Raw genomic sequence first — 23,633 nt, 5'->3', positions numbered from 1 at the left:
GCGTCGGGTCGGTCACTTTATGGAGCTTTTTTCCAAAATTTCTCCAATCTTTTCCAAACTTCTGGGGCTTCACCCAGATGTTCTTTTAAGGTTCTTTTGGGGTCCACAGCTCACCCCAAGGGTCCAGAAGTTCTGTGATGGTCCTTGGGAAGTGCGGACTTCAACTCCCAGAATGCACCTGGCGCAAACTCCTTTTTGGCCACTGGACAGTGGTCAGCTGGTCACTTTTTCAGGAGTTGGTGCAGGGGACTCTGGTTAGCAATTTTTCACCTGTAGCAAACAGGGAGTCCCTCCTTGAACCAGTGGAAGCCAGGCAAAGTCCTTCTTGTGGTGAAGCCCAAGTGTGCAGCTGGTGCAGTCTTTCTGAGTGCAGGTTCCAGGTGCAGGCCAGGGGTCCAGCAGGGCAGTCCTTCTTCTCCTTGTAGTTCTTTCTTCTTGAAATTTGGTGGGGATCTGAGGCGTGGGTGCAGGTCTGCCAGTTTTATCCTTGCTCCTGGGTGAAAAGCAGGGGGGCCCTGGTCCTCCAATCAGGGACAGGGTCGTCCCCCTGTGATGACCACTTCCTGGGAAGTGTGGCAAAAATCCATCCCAGAAGGCAATAGTCTCTAAAAATCCAAAATGGATGAATCTGATTTTTGGAGGAGAGATCTGGCTGAGCCCACCCACTGGTGTGGCTAAAAATCATAAACACACCCCTCTCCTGCCCTCTCCTAATCTAATCAAGGGGGCACCTAGCTGTCTGGGGTTGCAGGATGTGGGGGTGTTGCTGGGTGCTCCAGATGTCCTTCTCTGCCTTTGAAGACCAGTTTGGCAGCCCTCCCCCTTCCTGCTTCCCCATCTGCTGAGGGGAGATTCTCTCCCCCAAGCACATTCCTTTGTGTGAAGTCAGGCCACTTCACACCTCATTAAAGTAGCCTGGCAGAAGCTGCTGCAGGCTGGCCAATCAGAGCACAGCAGCAAAAACAATGCAGAGCTGAAATTGGCAACTTTTTAGGTAAAGTCTAAACTTTTTACCTGCACTAGTTATATTAAATCCTACAACTGGAAGTTGTGGGATTTATTATAACAATCAATTTGATACCAAATTCTTGGTATGTAACATTTAAGGAGACTTTAAAATTTAAAATAAAGTCTGCCCATTCTAGCCTATGAAGGCCATTTACTTCAATGAGGGAAAAACGAATTTGGCTGTTTTTACCTCACCAGGGCTTATAAATCTTTTTTTATAAAGTCCCTGCTTATAGTTACATGGCACCCAGCCCTAGGGGCACATAGGGCACACCTTAGGGGTGACTTATATGTAAAAATAAGGTAGTTTAAGACTTTGGAAGTACCTTTAATTCCAAAGTCGAATTTGCATATAACTTTAATTTAAAAGCAGCCAGCAAGGCAGGCTTGCTTTTAAAATGACACTGGGCACCTCAGCAATGCACCTAGGTGTGCACCACCTATGCTGTGGTCCCTAAACCTACATGCCCTACCATATACTAGGGACTTATAGGTAGGTTAACTTAGCCAATTATAATTAGCCTAATTTGCATATCCATTTTACACAGAGCACAGGCCCTGGGACTGGTTAGCAGTACCCAGGGCACCATCAGAGTCAGGAAAACACCAGCATAAAGTGGAAAATGGGGGCAAAAAGTTAGGGGGCCTCTGCAATCAGCCCCAGTTTCTCACACAACCCCCCCCCAGCCCACACGCCCAGGAGACTCAGCCCAACCCTGGGAGAGTCTTCCTGGCTTGTTAGGCGAGGAAGACAGTGAAGAAAACTGGCTGTCCCTTTGCAGGGCCTACTCTGCCTTACATCCTCCTGTCAGGGTCTCTCCCTCTGGGTAGTGAACCCACCCCAACAATGAAAGGACCCATTTCAAACTGAAACTTCCCTCTAGGGGGGTCTTCCTCCTCTCTCTCTGCCAACTTGGGTAGTGAGGTGCCCACCTCCCCTAGTCCTAACTTTGCTAGGGCAAGACCTAGCTTACCCAAAGAGGTCACCCAACACTTGAGCAACCCCACCATGACCAACAGGGTCAGGGGGCCTACTTTGCTATTGGCCTTGGGGTCTGCCTCCCAGGCCAAGTACAGTGCTGCCAGGAAGGCTAGCACCCAGCAGAGGCTACTGACAGCTGTCAGTACCCAGAACCACACCCTAAGCTCTCCACTGACAGGTGGCTGAGCTGCTTTAGGGGCATCTTTGGGGTCCTGGCACCCCTCTTGCTGTCTAGAGTGGGGGGCTACCACCTCCTGTGGCAGACACCCTCCTTCCACTCTCCCTTCTGTCAGTGCAGGGGCAACACCTTGCATCTGGACAGCTGCCTGACTACTCAGGACTTCCTTGGGGTCAGGTGAGGCCTCACCAGTGCCAACTCTGGGCTCCCCCCCTACTGGGGCAGAAGGCCTTTGGCTCCCTGGAACTCTCTTTAAGAGTGGCCTACCCTTCCTTTTCTTTTTTCCTTTTCTTGGGGACCCCTGTCTCCTGACTGTAGGGACTGACTCCCCAGGACTTTGGGTTGGGGGGGCGCCCTGGGCGACCACCCCATCTGTGACCAGACTCACCTCTGGGAGGTCATTGCTCAGGATACAATCTAGGGGAAGGTCAGCACTGACTACCACCCTAATCCAGTCAAGGATACCCTCCCTCTCTAGGGGCACTATGGCTACAGGTTTGGAGGTGACCTCCCCTGTGGCTATCCTGACTTTCTTTGTCTTTCCTGGGACATACATGTCTGGGGTCACCAACCGGTCACTCACTATAGTGTGACTGGCACAGGTGTCTCTCAGGCCAGTGGTAGGGATCCCATTCACTTGAATGTGGTGGAAGTGCCTACTCCCACCCTCAGGGATCACCAGCTTACCATCTGGTCCTGTCTCCCAGCACAATGCTAGGAGGACTTCATCATCTGAGGAATCCTCCTCTATGGCTACACTGGACAGCCCAGTGTTAACCACCTTCTTTGTACAGGCTGCATCTCCTCTGAAGTGACCTGTCTGCTGACAGTCAAAGCAAGCCCTACTGTCCAAGAGCTTTTTTAACCCTGGGTCTCCCTGTCTCTGCATGTCAGATTGGGAGTGGGATTTATTCTCCTCCTTCTTAGGGTTCTGGGGTACAGAGGGAGTCTCTGTGGTGGGCTTACCACCTCCCTCCTTAGGTTTTTGGGGACCTGTCCCCCCCTTCTTGGAGTCTCCCCCCTGGGACTTGACAACCACCCTGGTTCTCAACCACTCATCAGCTGCCTCCCCTAGCTCTCTAGGGTTGGTCAGCTTAGAGTCCACTAGATGCTGGCGTAACCTTTCTTGGATACAATTGGTCAAGATGTGCTCTCTCATGATCAGATTGTATAACCCCTCATAAGTATTTACTTTGTTGCCAATAATCCAGCCCTCTAGTGCCTTTAGTGAGGTGTCCACAAAGTCAACCCAAGACTGGGTACTGACCTTCTGGGTGTCCCTGAACTTCATTCTATATTGCTCTGGGGTCAGACCAAACTTCTTGACTAAGCACCTCTTCATACTAGGGTATGAATCTGCCTCCTCCCCCCTTAAGGTCAGAAGCCTATCCCTCCCTGAGTTGGGGACCAACTCCCACAAAAGGGAACCCCAGTATTGAGGCCTAACCCTTCTCATTTGGAGTGCCCTCTCAAAGGCCCCTAGCCACTTATCTATGTCATCCCCCTCTACATAAGCAGGAACCACCCCCTTGGGTAATCTGGGGCAAACTCCCCCACCCATGGACACCTCAGCTTCTTTATTGCTGCTTCCATCTCTTTTTTCTTTGTATGCCCACTTTTTCTTTTCTAGGGCCAGCTTCTCTGCTTCCAAAGCTATGTAGGCTAGCTGGGCTTCCAGCTCTCTTTCCCTGATGGATGGGTTCTCTCCTCCTGAAAGGACCCTCTTCCTACCACTAGCTTTGGGTCTGCCCCTAGTGACTGTATCCAGTGAGGACCGTTCCTCCTCTTCCTCACTTGGGGTCTGATGCCTTCCCTCCCCTGAGTGGTTAGAGTTAGCATCTTCCTCTTTTTCTTCCTCCTCTGGAGCTTCCTCTGTCTCTACCTCTTGTGCCTCAGCCCATGCTGTCAGGGATTTAATCAGGATTTGCTTCCTGAGATCAGGGGTTGCAGGCAACCCCCTCTCAATACACAACCCCCTAAGCTGGACTACTGTCAGTGTGGGTAGGCTAGCCAGATCAAGCTCCATGGTTCCCTAGTTTTGTATCAACAAAAACTTTTTGCAAAAATTGGTAACAAGAATTTAGAAAAATTACAAAAATTCAATAATTGAAATTAATCCAAATTAATTAAAAAAAAAAAAAAATTTAAAAATATTTTTTGCACTAGGACAATTTAAAGGATTTTTAATTTGTTTTATCTAAAACTGTAACGTGATATTGAACACAAGTACAGGATCCCACCGCTGCCACCAATTATGTTGGAAAATGGGTTATTGATAGGGCAGGTAGGTACCTACACCTAGCAACAAGCCACAAACCTCCACAAAAGTACAGTTAGGTCTCAGTAAATTAATCCCAGCTCTACCCTTGGTAGCTTAGCATCGAGCGTCAAGGCTTAACTTAGGAGACAAAGTGTAAAGCATTCAAATATCACAAAACAGTAATTAAATAAAACACAGGAAACAGTTTAAAAATCCAAAACCAATTTATAAAAATAGCTTATATTTTTATCTTTAAAATGACACAAAAACGATTAAAATCGGTTCAGGGGAACCGGAGATATGAATTTTTTAAGTATTATTATTTTCTAGCGCTTAGAAACAAAAAGCGCCAATCGGGTCATCTGGTTGCACCAGGACCGGGGCAAAGTCAAACTTTCAGGCCGACCGCGATGGAGCCCTGCTCGGCTACAGGTCGCGGGAGGCCTCGGTTAAAAAGTTACCTTCTGACTTAGTCTTTATTTTGAAGTTTTTCTTCACCGGGACGAACCTGCCAGTTGGATCCGACCTCCTGGAGCCCTTGTCCGGATACGCGAAGTCGGTTTCCTCGGTGGTGATTTTTACCTTCGGACTTAGTCGTTTTTTCGAGATGAAAATCCTTCGACCGGGGTAAACCTGGATCTTGATCCGACGTCCGTGGAGCCCTTCTCGGATACGATGGCTGGAAGGTCCCGGTCAACTTTTTACGTTCGGACTTAGTCTCTTTTTTGGATGTTTTTCTTTACCGGGACGAACCACGAAGTCAGGCCGGGTCGCGGTTGAGGCAAGCCGGCTAGAATTTCCGCGTCGGGTCGGTCACTTTATGGAGCTTTTTTCCAAAATTTCTCCAATCTTTTCCAAACTTCTGGGGCTTCACCCAGATGTTCTTTTAAGGTTCTTTTGGGGTCCACAGCTCACCCCAAGGGTCCAGAAGTTCTGTGATGGTCCTTGGGAAGTGCGGACTTCAACTCCCAGAATGCACCTGGCGCAAACTCCTTTTTGGCCACTGGACAGTGGTCAGCTGGTCACTTTTTCAGGAGTTGGTGCAGGGGACTCTGGTTAGCAATTTTTCACCTGTAGCAAACAGGGAGTCCCTCCTTGAACCAGTGGAAGCCAGGCAAAGTCCTTCTTGTGGTGAAGCCCAAGTGTGCAGCTGGTGCAGTCTTTCTGAGTGCAGGTTCCAGGTGCAGGCCAGGGGTCCAGCAGGGCAGTCCTTCTTCTCCTTGTAGTTCTTTCTTCTTGAAATTTGGTGGGGATCTGAGGCGTGGGTGCAGGTCTGCCAGTTTTATCCTTGCTCCTGGGTGAAAAGCAGGGGGGCCCTGGTCCTCCAATCAGGGACAGGGTCGTCCCCCTGTGATGACCACTTCCTGGGAAGTGTGGCAAAAATCCATTCCAGAAGGCAATAGTCTCTAAAAATCCAAAATGGATGAATCTGATTTTTGGAGGAGAGATCTGGCTGAGCCCACCCACTGGTGTGGCTAAAAATCATAAACACACCCCTCTCCTGCCCTCTCCTAATCTAATCAAGGGGGCACCTAGCTGTCTGGGGTTGCAGGATGTGGGGGTGTTGCTGGGTGCTCCAGATGTCCTTCTCTGCCTTTGAAGACCAGTTTGGCAGCCCTCCCCCTTCCTGCTTCCCCATCTGCTGAGGGGAGATTCTCTCCCCCAAGCACATTCCTTTGTGTGAAGTCAGGCCACTTCACACCTCATTAAAGTAGCCTGGCAGAAGCTGCTGCAGGCTGGCCAATCAGAGCACAGCAGCAAAAACAATGCAGAGCTGAAATTGGCAACTTTTTAGGTAAAGTCTAAACTTTTTACCTGCACTAGTTATATTAAATCCTACAACTGGAAGTTGTGGGATTTATTATAACAATCAATTTGATACCAAATTCTTGGTATGTAACATTTAAGGAGACTTTAAAATTTAAAATAAAGTCTGCCCATTCTAGCCTATGAAGGCCATTTACTTCAATGAGGGAAAAACGAATTTGGCTGTTTTTACCTCACCAGGGCTTATAAATCTTTTTTTATAAAGTCCCTGCTTATAGTTACATGGCACCCAGCCCTAGGGGCACATAGGGCACACCTTAGGGGTGACTTATATGTAAAAATAAGGTAGTTTAAGACTTTGGAAGTACCTTTAATTCCAAAGTCGAATTTGCATATAACTTTAATTTAAAAGCAGCCAGCAAGGCAGGCTTGCTTTTAAAATGACACTGGGCACCTCAGCAATGCACCTAGGTGTGCACCACCTATGCTGTGGTCCCTAAACCTACATGCCCTACCATATACTAGGGACTTATAGGTAGGTTAACTTAGCCAATTATAATTAGCCTAATTTGCATATCCATTTTACACAGAGCACAGGCCCTGGGACTGGTTAGCAGTACCCAGGGCACCATCAGAGTCAGGAAAACACCAGCATAAAGTGGAAAATGGGGGCAAAAAGTTAGGGGGCCTCTGCAATCAGCCCCAGTTTCTCACACTGATGCACAGACATTGCCCACTATACATGCAGGACGCTGCCCAGGGCCCTTTCACCAACCCCCCCACACGAGTCCCTCACACACAGCACACATTCATTCATGCCGCATGCATCGTGCTCACAGTGTACTCATTTGTTGGTCTGGAGGCCCATACAGCATTCAGTACTGGAGTAGGACCCCATCCACCAGTCTCACCAACTCTGCAACAGGCCCATTCCCCAGTGACACGAGCCATGGTCGGTTCCAGACACAGATCACAGCAGCACATGCAGTGTAGGTCGTCTCCTGTTAAAGGTCAGGTAGCAAGTGAGTGAACAGATAGAAAATGGCAGTCACGTCTGCGGCGGTGCATACCGCCACCACCGGCGTACATCACCATTGGCCACTGTAACCCATAGGATCAAATGGTATCCAATGAGGAGTTGCATGACGGTTCTCGATCGCCTCCCGCAACGGCACACAACGTCAGCGGAATTACCTCATTGCTACCTTTCCCTCCATACAGGACAGGCAGACACCATTTCAGGGTGGGGGGGCAGTCCATGGCACCTAACTGCCTCACAGTACACATAGGCACACTTTGGGCCTATCCAACAATATACTGTTACAGTCACAACATGCAATGCAGTGTAGTGTTTGGAAATATGGAATACAGACCAGCTGCTCACCGTTTGCCCACTAGATTGAAACCGCTGTGGATGAATACAAGATTGAGACATCCCCCCGTGTACAGGCCCCTGGTGGACTTGGCAACAATGAAGGAAAGGCACATTATCCTCACCTATAGACTGGACATGGCCACAATCACAGAGCTGTGTGCACAATTGGAACCTGACCTGATATCTGCTATCCGTCAGCCCACTGGGATCCCCCCTCTTGGGCAAGTGCTATCAGTGCTCCATTTCCTGGCAACTGGCTCCTTCCAAGTGACAGTGGGCTTGGCAGCTGGAATGTCTCAGCCAATGTTCTCAATAGTGCTGACCAGAGTGTTGTCTGCCCTGATTAAGCACATGAGCAGCTACATCGTTTTCCCCCAGGTGGAGGATTTGGCCACAGTGAAAGCAGATTTCAATGCAATGGGACATATCCCCAACATTATTGGGGCAATAGAAGGTACACATAATGCATTTGTCCCCCCCCGGAGAAATGAACAGGTGTTCAGAAATCGAAAGAGCTTTCACTCCATGAATGTGCAGATAGTGTGCCTAGTGGACCAGTATATCTCCCATGTCAATGCAAAGTATCCTGGGTCTGTGCATGATGCCTTTATCCTGAGGAATGGCAGCATCCCATATGTGATGGCTCAACTCCAGCGACATGGGGTGTGGCTAATAGGTGAGCCCTTGTTCCCACCCAGTAGGTGTTGGTGTATGGGCATGGGGTTGGCCCTAAGGGTTAGTGTTTGGCTAACAGTTGTCACTCGATATTTGCAGGTGACTCTGGTTACCCCAACCTCTCATAGCTACTGACCCCTGTGAGGAATCCCAGAACAAGGGCAGAGGAATGTTACAATGAGGCACATGGGCGAACAAGAAGAATAATAGAAAGGACATTCAGCCTCCTGAAGGCCAGGTTTCTTTGCCTCCATCTAACAGGTGTATCCCTGTACTACTCACCCAAGAAGGTGTGCCAGTTCATTGTGGCGTGCTGTATGTTGCACAACCTTGCCTTATGTTGCCAGGTGCCTTTTCTGCAGGAGGATGAGGCTGGAGATGGGCATGTGGCAGCAGTGGACCCTGTGGACAGTGAAGATGAGGAGGCAGAGGATGAGGACAACAGAAGTGCTATAATACGACAATACTTCCAATGACACACAGGTAAGACATTGTAATTTCACTTTACATTGACAGCTTTGTGTTTGACATTGTCACCGGCAGGCTGATTTTCCCACTTCTATGGCCACTTACTGTACCCTTTGGCATCTCTATTTTCAGATATTTGTGCCCCACAATCGCTCCTGGTCTGTTGACTGCAGCCAACTACTTACCTGACACAAGGCAAATCCAACCTGGCCATAGTACATACAAATGCCCCACAAACAATGAAACGAGAGACCAGGGATCAAGAGTGTGCCACCAAAACACAGGCCACACATAAACGTTTAATGCAGCTCTCTGAGCAAACGATTGTCAAGTAATGCCAATGGCCAGTCCATAGTGCTAGGGTTCAATGGGCTACAATGGCCCCAATCTGACTCCCAAAGTGCTACGGTACTCCACCTTATAGGAGCAACAATGCTTTGACCGGGTGGAGCCAGATGGAATTGGCTCTACATGGGGCTTCTTCCTCTCTGGGGAAGGGGCATGGGAATGTGAAGGGCAGACAGGGGCGGGCTGTGAAGTGGAAGGAGTGGAAAGGGCAAGGAGGTGCGCATGTTTAGGGACAAGACGGGTGCGCTAGTGGGTTGGAAGAGGTCAGCACGGTAGAGGAAAAGTTTTTTGGGAGCAATTGGGTTGGACCTGGGGGAGGACATGGGATTGGAGGCAGAGGGTGTGGACGTAAGTGGTGTAGGGGTGCGTGTCGTAGGTGCAGGTGACTGGACACTATGCTAAGGTGTGGTGGATGTGTGATGGGTGGGTGTTTTGGTGCGTTTGTGTGTTTTTGGAAGAGGGGGGTTGGACACAGTGGGAGAAGACAGGTGCCAGTGTGAATGTATGTTGTGTGGGTGTCTGCAAGTCTGGTGAGTGTTCTGCATGTGTCAACTAAAGTAGTTGTGGCGAGTGCAGGTGTGGTGGCTGGGGTGCATGTATGTATGTGTGCTATTGTGGTGACTGCAGGAATATGCTCAGAAACAGTGAATGAAGGTGCAGTGCCTGGGGGTGTAAAACGACAGGGGACAGACAGGGAGGCAGAAGAGGTGGGCACACTGGGGGAAGGGGATGTTGCTGTGTGTGCATGTGTATGTTGGCTGTGTGAATGCTTGTGGTGGGAGGTGTGATGCTTGTGCTTAGAAGTGTGCTTCTTGTGTGTTGAGGTGTGTGACTGCTTGTCAGCTTGTGTGCTTTGGACGGGTGAAGGGAGTGGGGTGCTGGAAGGGGTCAAGGAGGTTGGAGAGGGGATGGAATGACCAGGGAAACTGGCTGCCGTTAAAGAGGAGGCCAGAGCTTGAAAAGATCTCTGTAGGCCAGACACAGCACCGTGAATGCATTGACGATGGTTGTCTGCCCTACAGAGATGGTTCTCAGGAGGTCAATAGCCTCCTCCATGAGGGCAGGAGGGCTGACTGGGGCAGGGGAGAAGGTGCCTGGGGCGAAGGAGACGCCCACCCTTCTGGGCGGGCACGGGCAACTCGGTAGGGAGCAAATGGGAGGGTGGTGATGGCATGGGGTGGCAGAAGATGATACAGTAGGGGTGAGCCCACTAGGGTCTGTCACTGCCAGGAAGCCCCCATCGGAGGAGGTATCGGAGTCACTACCTCCAGTGGTAGTTGCCTCCCTCGTGGTACTCCCCTTGCCCTCCAACCCACTGGTCCCCTGGCATCGGATGACTGCCTCCGAGGATCTGTGGGCCGCTGCATCCCCAGTCGCCGGTGCCTCAGCTCACTCGCCAGATGATGCTGATGCACACAAACAACACAAGAGAACAGGGATGGGGAGACAAAACAGGAGAGACACTTGTAAATAGCTGAAAGGAGTGAACATAGTGTTCATACATATACCCATCCAGAAGACCCTCCATCAGGCAGCACCTTCCACTATGCCCGTGGCCATGTCCCTGACTAGTGACCAGAAGCCTGCTCTACACCCATTCCCTAAAAAACCTAAGGACCCTACGTGTATGAGACCTGACCCAAACACCCCTACTCCCTACAGGGGCCATCATATAGATGGACATCAGTCAGAGTCCCTGCATCTAAGCAGCATAATCCCAAAAGCACACACACACACACATCCATCAAGGGTCACAAATGTGGTATGTGTACTCACCCCCTTGTGACTGCCGTGTAGCCTTCAAGCGCCCATCCAGGTCTGGGTACGCCACCGCCAGGATGCGTAGCATGAGGGGGGTCAGTGCCCAATGGGTACGCCTTCCCCTTTGGGAGGACTTCCCCAGCTGGGCCTCACAGATTTTTTGCGCCGAGCGCCGCAGGTCCTCCCACCTCTTCCTGCAGTGGGTGCTCTGCCGGTTGTAGACCCCCAGGGTCCGAAACCTCCTTGGCGATGGCATCCCAAAGTGCCCTCTTTTGGTGGGCGCTGACCTAAAAGCGACACACAGAAATGTAACACAGAGGTCAGGCACTTGGCAAATATATACAGCTGGCTATACGTCCACTATGGGACGGACAGTACAAACAGACTAACAGCACATACGCACACACCATGTCATGAACCATGGCCCATCCAGGGTCAGAGGTGCACACATATGTACTGCCTACACCATCCATTACACACAGTCATTGACCACAATCCCCCGACTCACCTGTACCCCTGGCCGTCCGTAGAGCTTGGCGTACAAGGGCAGGACCCCGTCCACTAGCCTCTCCAATTCCTCCTGGGTGAAGGCCGGGGTCCTTTCCCCTGCAGCACGAGCCACTTCCATGACCAGAGGCAGGACACAGCAGTACACTCAGTGGAGTACCTGCTTGCACGAGATCAGGGAGTCAAGTGAAGTTGGGGTGACGACTTCGCGTACGTACCACGGCGGTGTGCACCGTCACCACTGGCGGCGATCATGATACGCTAGGATTCCCCATTGACATCCATGTTAACCAATGACTGTGCGCACTGCGATAAACACTGCCTTACGCTGTTACGTCAACCGCTAGCGGGAGGAGGTCACTTCCACCACCACAGTTCTGGATTACAGGGGGCAGACATTTTGCCAAAAACTACGCATTTATAATACTCCTATCTGCACAATGCAGGCCCTAATGTTCACCTAACACACCTACGCATGTGAGCATTAACAATACCACACCTGACAAACCCTGATCAATAATTATGGTCTAGTTGATGTTAGGTCAAAAACATTTAGCATTTGAGTCCCTACAATCAAGTCAGCAGTGCTCAATGACTGACAATGTGTGCCGATGTATGTGTCTTTCTCACACATGTTTCAAATTCCTCCTAGGTACAGACCCTTGTGGCGAGGAAGGGCCCCATTGGTGTACAGACCACTTGTGGATATGCGGACCATGGTGGAGTGTCACATCATAATCAATTACAGACTCACCCGTGCAACTATTCTCGAACTTTGTGCATTACTGGATCCTGCACTGACTCCGGTAAATTGTAATCAGCATGCCATCCCTACTGAAGAGCAGGTGCTCTCTGCACTCCATTTCCTGGCCACTGGCTCTTTTCAAGTGACAGTGGGATTGAGTGCTGGATTTTCACAGCCAATGTTTAGCTTGATACTGACAAGATTTCTGAATGCATTTGTGTGACATCTGCAGTCCTATGTGAAGTTTCCCCAAAGTACTGACCTCCCTGCCATCAAGTCTGACTTTGATGCCTTTGCCAACATACCCCATGTGAGAGGTGCCATCGATGGAACCCACATACCTATAATCCCCCCAAGAGTCAGTGAACAGGTATACAGAAACAGGAAGAACTTTCACTCCATGAACATTCAATTGGTATGTACTGCAGACTAGTACATCTCACATGTGAATGCCATGTTTCCCGGTTCAGTCCATGATTCCTTTGTGCTGAGGAACAGTAGTGTGCCACACAAGATGGAACAACTACAAGAGGGCAGAGGGTGGATCATAGGTAGGTGTTTCTGTCACTAACTGCCACCTAGCAGACAGCCAGGCTGTCTGACTCTGAGGCTTGTCAATGACAGTTCTGTTTTGCATCTTTTTCTAGGTGATTCTGGCAATCCGAACTTGTGTTGGCTCCTGACACCAGTGAGGAATCCTGGGACAGATGCAGAGAGGAATTACAATGAGGCCCATGGACGTACTAGGAGAGTGATAGAGCGCACAATAGGTGACCTGAAGGCTAGATTTTGTTGTCTACATATCTCTGGGGTTCCCTGGCCTATGGGCCTGAAAAGGTGTGTAGAATAGTGGTGGCCTGCTGCATGCTGCACAACGTGGCAGTGAGAAATTCTATACCCCTCTTGGAGGTGGAGGATGCTGTATATCTAGACTAGCTTCCTCAGAGAGGGTATGAGAGTGATGGTGATGATGAGGAAGGAGAAGATGTCAATTCCAGGACCCAACTTATACAACTATACTTCCAGTAACTATGTGGGACTAAGGGCTAAGATTGGTGTTTGTGTAACATACTGTCAGTGTGCCTTGTCATCTAGGCTGGGATTGAATGAATTTATTGCAACTGTGTCCAGGTCTGCATAGGACAGAATACAATTCAGTGGTTCTTTTTCACAACATATTTAGGCACAACAACATGTGAGGCGAGTGTGTACTTTCATGCTACGCAGGTACGAATAAAGTAGTTATCAGCCAGTTGCATCCATACTTCACTTTGTTCACACATTATGACAGGGGCCAGTATTACAGGTGTGATATGTGTTTTATTTGGTGCAGGGATTGAATCATGCAAATTACAGCGATGGCAGTTGGTCATAGGTGGTTATCCTAAATGCCAATATGGTGGCAGCCTTGTTGAAAGTATTGGTAGGTCCATCAATGCTTACATGAGTTCTTATTTATTGTTAGCACTGTTTGATTGTGTGGGATAGTTGGTGGACAGATTGTTGCAGAGTCACTTCTTTGAGGGGGCCTTGTTTTTGGCAGGTGTTCCAGTCCCATATCTTGGCCTGAGGGTCCGTTTGGGCACCTGTTGTTGACCTATAGGGGATGAAATGGTTGTTCCTTGTGTTGCCTCTGAGGGTAGTTTGTGGGAAGTTGCTGCTGAGTCCGGTCTGTCTCGTGTGCTGTACTGGGGGCTTCCTGTACTGTGTGGGTCTCAGACTGGGTTTGTACAAGCTGCAGCAGCGCACCTGCTATGCTGGCCATTATGGCATTGTGCATTTTCCACTGCTCCATAGCCTCTTGGTAGTGTTCCTGCTGCATCCTCTGACTCTGCTCCAGGGTGGATACTATCTGGGCCAATCTGTCATGGGTATGCTGGTAGGCCCAAGGGACCTCAGAGATCATGTCCTGGGCTGCAGCATGCATCCTGTGGCCTCCCCCCTGGGCCACTGATGCCCTCCCACTGGGCCTAGCCCCCTGTGCCTGTGTCCCCGGCACAGGTCTGACGGTACTGCTTGTACTGGGGCCATCGTCTTCCTGCCTGTTGGTAGGGGGTGACTGTGGTCTCTGTACTTGTGTCCACCAGTCTGTGGCCTAGATACACAGGTGTGTGGACGTTGCCCTGGGCTGCTGTTCTTGCCTGGGTGGTAGGGTTGTCAGTGGTATCCTGGGTGGGGCTGCTGGATGGTGACAGTCCAGGACTTTGTGAGGGGTCAGCCTGTTCATCAGTGTCCAGGGTTCCATCCCCAGTGTCCTGTGAGGTGCCTCTGTCTCCCTGGGGGGCACTGGCACTCCTTGTCCTGTCCGTCAGGGTGGCATGGATGGTGGCGCCTGTTGGGGGAAATGGACATGTCTGTAACATTTGCATAATCGGATGGGGTGCAGAGGCCTGGGTGGGTTTGTGCAGCTTATACACTTTGGGAACATGCAGGATGCTTTAGTGGGGTTAACCTTGCTTTTAACGTAGGGTGTGGAAGTGCAATGTGGATGTTCTAGCCCATTGTGTTTCATTGCAGGGGTGGGTGGCTGTGCACAGGGGGAGGGATGTGGGCCTGTTAGTGGGTTTGTGAGCATGCATGGGTGGTGGTTTCAGTGCCTGTGGGCTGGGTGGGGTGTTGCTCCCGGTGTGTGTTGGAGGGGTGGAGTGGTGCATGCATTCCAGGTGTGATGTATATGGGGTAAATGTAGACGACTTACCCGAGTCCATTCCTCCAGTGAGTCCCTCAGGGTGCAGGATGGCCAGTACCTTTTCCTCCCAGTCAGTGTAGTCGGGTGGTGTTGGTGGAGGTCCTCCCCCAGTCTTCTGGACTGCAATGTGGTGCCTGGATGCCATGGTCCTGACCTTTCCACGCAGGTCGTTCCATCTCTTGCGGATGTCGTCCCTGGTGCGTGGATGGTGTCCCACTCCATCTTCCTGGCGATGGGTGTGTGCTGCACCTGAGCCCCGAATAGTTGTGGCTCCACCTTCAGGATCTCGTCCACCATGGTCCTTAGCTCTCTTCCTGTAAAGTGTGGATGTTTTGAGGGGTGACATGGTGAGTGTGGTGAATAGTGTCGGGGTGGAATCGCGGTGAGGGTGTTCTTCTGTGGTTCGGAGTGAGTCTTGTGCATTGTGGCGTTCGGTGTCTGCTTCTGGTGTTCTCTGTCTTCGTTGGCCTACTTTTGTTGCAAAAGATTGTGGGGTGTGTCTGTGAGTGTTTTATGGTGTTGTGGATGTGTGTCAGTTGTGTGGGTTTCTAACTTATCCAATGTGTGCACTTCTTACTGTTGGGTCCACTTGCCGCCTGTCGCAGACTGCACCGCCAGTGGTCGTTCGGCTTCCACTGACCGCCAAGGTGATTTGTGCATCATTATTTGGAGGGCGGGATGTGGGTGTGCTCGGTGGTGGCGGGGTGGAAGGTCCAGCATTTCCGCCAACAGGGTCCTGGCGGGGACTGGTGATTTTTGTCGGAATCTTGTTTTTGAATCCTTATACGGTTGGTTTTTGTTCACTGCCAATGGGGGTCTTCTGTTCACCGTTGCCACATCGGTCAGCGGTGTTTCCCGCCGTGTTCATAATGACCGCCCAAGTTATGCATTGAAAGTGATTGATACATTGGAAGAATTTAAAATGTTGCAGAATAATGTTGACAGGGAGAAAAAACGCTCATTTATCAAAATGAAATGTGTACAAAGGCAAGATGAATTTGGGGTTTCAGAAGAGGGTCAATTGGTTTTGCCTAATAGTCGGTACTCTCAAATGGTTGGTGTTATCACCAAGCACATGTTGGAAGGGGTGCAATGATTGGTTCGTTTAGATATGATTGGTTCAATCCAAAGTTTAGACAGGTTACTGAAGCAGTTTGCCATTGTTGCATCCTTTGCCAGAAAAGGGACAGTGGTTAATTTGAGCCACACTGGGAAAGCAGGAGGTTCATTCAGCAGAATACAAATGTATTTAATTGAGATGCCTGTGTGTGGAGGTTTGAAATACGTGTTAGTGATTGTATGCATCTTTAGCCATTGGATTGAAGCATACCCTACATGGAGAAATGACAGCCTCACAGTAACAAAATTACTGCTTAGGGAACTGATACCACGTTTTGGGTTTCTGATCTCGTTAGAATCAGATAGGAGAAGTCACTTCAACAATGAAGTAATTAAATGACTGTGTGCAGCATTGAACATTGAGTAGAAGTTGCATTGTAGTTACTACCCAGAAGTATCAGGACTAGTGGAGCAGATGAATGGTATCTTGAAGTCAAGAATTGCAAAGATGGCTGTGTCTACGAATCTGAAATGGACCGACGCATTGCCTTTAGTTCTGATGACAATGAGAAACACACCTGACAGGAAGGCAGGATTGTCGCTGCATGAGATCCTTATGGGCAGAGCCATGAGGTTACAAGCTGTGCCTGCAAATGCACTTGTCAACATTACAGATGACATGGTGTTGGGCTACTGCTAAAGTCTGGCTGATGTGGTTCGCTCTTTCTCTCAGCAGGTGGAGGCATTTACACTGCTATTGATCCCTGACCCAGGGCACAATCTGAGAGCCGGTGACTGGGTCGTGGTGCGGAAACATGTTAGGAAAACGTGTTTGGAGAGTCGTTGGAAGGGTCCATACCAGGTGGTTCTGACAACCACCACAGCTGTGAAGTGTGGTGGAGTCCCAAACTGGATCCATGCCAGCCACACGAAGAAAGTGGTATGCTCTACGGAATGAAGAAGCAGAGTTGTTGAGAATACCAACAATGACAAGAGCAGTCTCAGGGCCTGAAGGAGAACAGGGGGAAACTGAGCCTGAATTTGAGCCCATTGAAGACGGTTCAGTCACTCTTGTGAGAGACGAAGGAGAAGAGCTCCAGGAAGGTGATAGTGAGCCAATCTCAACTGAGGCAGCAGGAGAGCCTAGTCAGCGGAGGGCTTTCCCAGAAGCAGGCAAATCTGAGAGACAAACAGAGTGGTTGCCAGACTCTGAGGGAAGAGGAGTTGAGGCAGATCAAAGTCATTGTGATCTGACTCCTCCTGAGCCAGTTGCAGGTCTGTTAAGAGCAAGGAGAAGTTACAAGTACCACATTGAAAAGAACATTGACCAAAGTTCACTGAGAGGAGATAAGTGGCCAGAGTCGCAAGCGAAAATAAAGGAAGTAGTTGTTGACTCAACAATTGAGGAAGAAGAAGTAGATATAACAAGGAAAGGAGATCTAAGTGAAGGAGAATTGAATGGAAATCGAAAGTTGAAAAGAAAGAGAATAGCAAGTCGAAGGTACGTAGGTCCTGAATGGGCGTATGCAACTACAAGTGAATGGCAGAAAGAGTTTTTGTCTTTTTGTTTTGACCGAGACATTCCAGGTCAATATTTTGGCACTTGAAGGAAGCTGATGAACTGAATTGTTGGGAAAAAAAAATATGGATAAGTTACAAGGATTAAATAGACTGTTGAAAGTAACGGAAAAGACTTTGATAACCTGACTTTTTGAAACCTGATTTTGACAAGCTGCTAAGCCGATTTTGACAAAGGATCCTGGAAGTGAGACTGAGAGATGGAAATAATTGCTGAAGAAGACTGAAGATTTTTGTATTTTTGTTTTTGATTTCTGCTGCGATTTTTCTAAATTTCTTCATTTGCTGTCTGATTCTTTACAGGTCATGGATAACATTAACCAGCAAGGTAGGAAGACTAGGCGCTGTAAATACTTGAGCATTGTTTTGGGAATTATATGTATGATATTGTTTGTGATATTGATTGTAGGTATGACTGTTCTTGACAAGGGTAAAGCTAACAATGCTCTGGCTTTGGAGACAACCACCGCATTAACAGCAATAGAGAGGTTTAGACTACATGAGAAATATTTGCATGAGGGTACCTATGCCCAAGGAGAACTTTCTTCTAATGTGTTCTATCGCTTATTGAGTGAGTATGTTGAGACAATGGATGCAAATAATTGTTTTGTGTGTACGCAGATTCCTTTATCAGTCGAGGAATGAGTTACCTATCATAGTTTGCCACTAACGTATGGGGTAAGTTGTAGTCTGCTACTAACAAGGCTTTGTAAATATGAGTACATCCAGTACTTGTATTCAAATAGAGATGTTTTATTTTTGTTTGTCCCTACAATTAAGTACTTGAGTAACATAGCTAAGGATAATGACATAGTAGTATTAGAGGATTATTTGAGCCTACATTGACTTTTGGCACTGCTTATGCTCATGAAAATAACCTGACATGCTTGCTCACACATTTAGAAAAGAGCTTCTGAGATCACACAGATGACAGGAGAAAGGCATTAAAGGAGAAACTAGAAAAAGGATTGGAAAAGGGGATTTCTGCAAATGATTATGCTAATAGGGCATTGACAAACAAGGGAAATTAGCTTTACATGCGCAAAACGTTGGGAAGCTTTGTGTATATAGGCCTAAATCTCACACTGACACTTTATTTGTGGGAATGAGTGAATGCAGACGTGTTTTTGTTTCAGAGTAAATGTACGTTTATGTTGAATGGACAAGAACCAGCGATTCCTGAGATATGTTACATCTGTGATCCTAATGCTTATTACCGCCTTCCAAAGGGATGGTATGGTACTTGCTACTTGGGAATAGTTTTCCAAAAAATATTCCAACTTGATGACCTGATGAAATTTCTGAAAATTACAGAATTACATCGTACTAGACAGAGGAGGGAGTCTCCTTCTGGTATTGTGGGTTATATATTTGGAGCACTAATTCCTTCAGTGGGAGTTGTTCTGAATTTGATAAAAATTTGAAAGTTGTCTACTATTGTGGATAACATGGCGACAAATTTTTCAGGAGCCATACTCCTGAGAGATAGTGAATTAGCTGCTGAAAGAGCTATGATGCTTCAAAACCGCCTTGCATTAGACATTATTTTAGTGAAGGATGACGGAGTTTGTAAAATGATTAACTCTAGGCATTGTTGTTCATTCAGACCTGATAATAGTAAAGAAATTAGAAGGTTCCTTACTAATCTGACTAATGAGAGTGCTGATTTGAAAGAATTGAAAGAACCAGGTGTTTGGGAGAAAGATGGAAAAGGATTTGCTTCAGTGGGAAATTGGCTTAGCATCATTGGGAAAGGGATTTTATTGAAAATATTACAGGGGATATTAATTATTGTGGTTTGCCTAATTGGAATACGGGGAATATGTAAATTGTGTGAAAGAACCAAATTGAAGAAATCAAAGAATAATTACAGGAGGGAAGAAAAAAAAAGGGAAAAATTGTTTAGGAGAAATTCCAAAAGGGGACAAGAAACTGAGGGGATTGAAATGTTAGAATTATAGCTGATGAAAAATCTAGAGAAAAATAATGCACACATTTGAAAATATGCCCATGTGAGTGGTTGCCAGTGTTCACGAAGTATACTTATTGATGCATTATTCATATGAAATATTGAGTTTATGTTTGAAAAATGTAGTAATACATCATATTTAGGGCTATGCATTATGTATTAGCTTTATTAATTGAGAGCCTTAACTTAGCGAAGGGCTTGGCCTAGTTGCATGGACTCATGTCAAACTGTATTTCTTAAACGTTTTATAAAATGTCTGCTTAGAAGAGCTGAATTGTGATTTTCCATTGTGTTGACCTAATGCATTCATAGCTAAAAGTCTTTTTCATGAGAACTGCTTGCTAGATGATGCTGTTCCTGTTGAACGAAACATTGTAAATGTAACATGTGTTAGACTGACTTTCTCAGGTTTAAAACAATAGAGATACTGACTGGAGTATAAGCTGCAACAATATTGTTATCTGACGAGCAGGATGGATGAGGACATTACAAGAGGACCAATCATAAACATGTGAACCGTGAACTAGTAGAATCTGCAGATTTCAAGTATTAGTTTCATTGGACAAAGTAGGAACATGCGATCCCTTGATCAATAGGGAATTGGGAAGTCGTTTTGGGGAATCTAACTTAGCTGGACCGCACCAAGGAGAGACTCCGCATTTGCCCATATTTGCGACTTGAGAAGAGACATGCTTAACTTTAATGCTTGAAAGCCTTTGCCATTTTTCTGAACTTTGATGCTGAATCCCGATGCCTTACTGACTAGAGTGATGCCCTGAGGACAAAGATTGTCACAGCTTGCTGATCCGAACTGAGGATAGGTATAATTGACGAAAATGTTGTTGCTATGTATTCTTGATTTTCTTTCTAGGTACAAACCAAACTATTTTGATAGAGCCATAGTTAGATGTTTTTTCCAAATTTGTGTTGATTAAAATTGTTTGCATGAAGCCCAACATGCTAATTCTAATCTGGTGCTAGCTACAATCCCCACTAATAAAAATCTGTATTTGGAGTAACAATTAATGTCTTCCTTTGATTAATCTAAATGTATGTGATATCGTTTGCGCATTTGTTCTTATTATTCATTTGCACCGTGACTTTAGAATGACTAATAGTTCAAGCTTTGATTAGATTGCATTTCTTTCACAGATTTTGTCAGCCAGTCTTGTTTCTGTATTGCTATCATTTGATTTTGAGATTAATTTATGTGACATCAGCATTGTTAATATAGGGAAATAAATAATCTAGCTGTTACATAAAGGTGTGGTTATTTATGACTGAATGGTGTGTAACAATTAGGGACTCCTATTGACTATTGATTACTAATGTTATTGTCATTTATTGTTAATCTGCACATGCAGGTTATGGTGGGAACATCTTAAGTGTAGTCAAAAGGTTCATCAACCTATTTGCGTCCCCTTGTAAGTTTACTTACCAAGGTCTGACGCGTCAACAACAGATCTTTCTTGTTTTATGTTGGAGTGTAAATGTAATGGATTGTAACCTCATTTCAAAAAATTGATAACGTATTGACGGTATTGTAAAATCCCCACACAACATGGTAAAATGTGAGAGAAAGCTAAAAGAAACCAATATCTACCCCATCAGACTTCCAACTCTCTCCAGCTCAGTTACGTCTTTTAAATTGCTGTTAGTAACTCATGAGTTGCCTCTGTCACCAATATTGGAATGTTGCACCCAAACAAAAAACTGTAACTATATCGCAGATTATGGCCCTCATTATGAACTCGGTGGGATTTCCCGCCGAGTTCTGAGCTGGTGGTCTAAACATAGACTGCCAGCCAGTTGAGGACCCTGCCGGCCCAATAAACAACAACATTCCGCTGGGCCGGCGGACGGAAACAGTGTTTCTGCTGACCTGGACATTGCCAACGGCTCCAGCGGCGGGTGCAGCAGCACCCGTCGTGCATATCATTGCCTGTAAATCGGGCAAGTGGCATGTGTGACGGGGCTGTGCATGGGGGCCCCAGCACTGCCCATGCCAAGTGCATGGGCAGTGCAGGGGGCCCCAGGGCATCCATTCTGCCAGCCTTTCCCTGGCAGGGGAAACCGCCAGGGAAAGGCTGGTGGAACACAGGTTCTTTATCTGGCGGGCAGCGCTGCCCTTTTGGATAAGGAACTCCGCAGTAGCCTGGTGGTGGCGGTGTTCCGCCTGTGGCGGTCTCCAAATGAACATTATATGGCGGTCCGGACCGCCTATGTTCATAATGACCGACTATGTTTGGATTTAAGAAGACCTAAAGCAAGTCACAACTAAAGAGGCAACACATTTCTTCAGTCATATAGTCTAGTGGAATGAATAGCATTGGCACTCCAAAATCAAATATTTTGGCCAAAGTTCTATTCCTAGAGCACCGTAGTGCTATGAATATGGTAGGATTCAGTCTTAGTTAGATTATTTTTTTAGATATACCTTCTAGTGGCCATGTTTAAATTGGTTAGGACCTTATCTTTAAAGAGGCAGGATTGTCACCGAAATGTATGCTCTGCTGTGTGGTGAGTTTCTATTAAATGTTGAAGCCTATATTGTGTGGTGAGAATTTTAACACACTAAAGGGGGCAATCGAGCTAATAGTGTGTGCTTGTACGTAGTTATTATAACTGTTTATTATCTTCTTACCTCAAGATTAAAAATGGTGGAAATGTGATCTCGCAAAAAACATATTTTTAATGTAGATTGACAAAGAGGAATCCTAGTTGTTATACTGTTGCCAGAGGGCTATTATGGGGTCCCAGAACCACCACTGGTCAGAGTTTGGAGCCCCCAGAGCAGTTTTTCTCCTATGCAGATCATGACATTTGTTTTTTTTTTCATTTCAGCATAAAAATGGTACCCTTCATCCAGTGATGCCCTGCAATGAGATTACCACATTAGTGTGGAACTCATAGGAGTTGTTCTTGTCCACCTGGGAGTACAGGGAATGTCATTTACAAAATCATGGCGAATAGCAGAAAAAGAGGGAGACAAAAAACTGAGAATAAGCTTTTAAGAGGGCTGGACACGAGGATGAGGCAGGGGCCACCACAGAAGTCAGAGGACAGGAGCTTGACTAGACAGAGCGAGAGCAAAATGTTTTTAGTGATCTGAGAAAAAGAGCTAAACAGGTTAGAGACCTTCTCCAGAGCCACTTCAATAGGGGTAGTATGACTGTGAGTGTTAAATACTATAGAGAGATGCAACCGAATCAGAGTAGCAAAGCTGTTGAAATCTCTCACCTATCATAGTCTGTCATCGGTAAAGGTTTGGAGCCCCCTGCCACTCTCTAATGCCTCCCAGAGGAAGTAGAACAGATTGTTAGGCTGCTCATATGTCACAAGAAGTGAGCTGACCACTCCATCAGGGACCTTAGAAGATTCAGATATTTTTAGAACTAGGTGATTGCTTGTAGGTCCAATGATGTTAAAGATAGGGCTTCTTAAGAAGTGGGACATCCACTGCCTTCATTATATATTTGGGGATAAGTGTGACTCAGGGAGTAATTGAGGAGCTGTGACAGATGTGGGGGTATCTCTATCTATCACTAAGAGATACTGCCCCAGCCATTTATTTCCCTCTCATGTTCATCTGGCTGCAGAACCTTGAAGATGTTCTGATGACATGTCACTACTTAAGACTTGTGTGCTTATTTTCTCAAAGGCTGTATTTGATGTTCTTGGAATGTTACCCTCAAATTTTCCTGCATTGGTCAAGCTACATTTGCTTTTGGCAGACTTGGCTGTACATGTTTGTATTGTTAATGATCTATTTATTAGCAACTGTTTCCATTAGTTCCAGATTGTGTTTTTGTACATTTATGTGACTTTTTATAAATAAAGATCTAGGTCTCAGAATGGCTTTGTAAATAAACGACAACTCATTATCTTTTCTGGTTTTAGGGTGAAACCAATTTTTATTGCCCAGCTCTGATTGAAGAGGGTGCATGTTGTAGGAAGGAACTGAAAGTTGCCCTTATCCGGAGTGCTGCAATGCACACTGTGGAGGGACTTAAGAGACTGTGTGACTTTGAAGAAAAATTGGCTACAATTGTAGCCAAACAGTGTTGTCAATCTAAAGAGGTGAGTGTTGCATTTTATTCTAAGGTCCAAGCACTGTCCATAAAATGTAAGGCCTCCCAACTTTTATTGTGCTCAAGGTCGCCTGCACTATTGGATAAGAAACAAGAAATGTAGCTTGTCTTCTTATGTTTGTTTTATTATGTGACTTTTTCTTTTCTTACAGGATGAACGTTTGGGAAGGATG

The 23,633-nt window shown here is 47.0% G+C and overlaps 1 protein-coding gene across 1 annotated transcript in view; it reads left to right on the top strand.

Moving 5' to 3' along the window:
• Positions 1–23,633, top strand: part of LOC138265791 (probable E3 ubiquitin-protein ligase RNF144A) — a 145,819-nt gene that overhangs the window by 92,646 nt on the left and 29,540 nt on the right. The window contains exon 3 of the mRNA XM_069213824.1: positions 23,270–23,449. Within this exon, the coding sequence (XP_069069925.1) occupies positions 23,270–23,449 (180 nt within the window). The remainder of the gene's footprint in view (positions 1–23,269; positions 23,450–23,633) is intronic.

This window comes from Pleurodeles waltl, chromosome 11 (genome assembly GCF_031143425.1).
Source record: "Pleurodeles waltl isolate 20211129_DDA chromosome 11, aPleWal1.hap1.20221129, whole genome shotgun sequence".
Taxonomy (NCBI): Eukaryota; Metazoa; Chordata; class Amphibia; order Caudata; family Salamandridae; genus Pleurodeles; species Pleurodeles waltl.
This window is presented reverse-complemented; position numbering and strand designations above follow the sequence as displayed.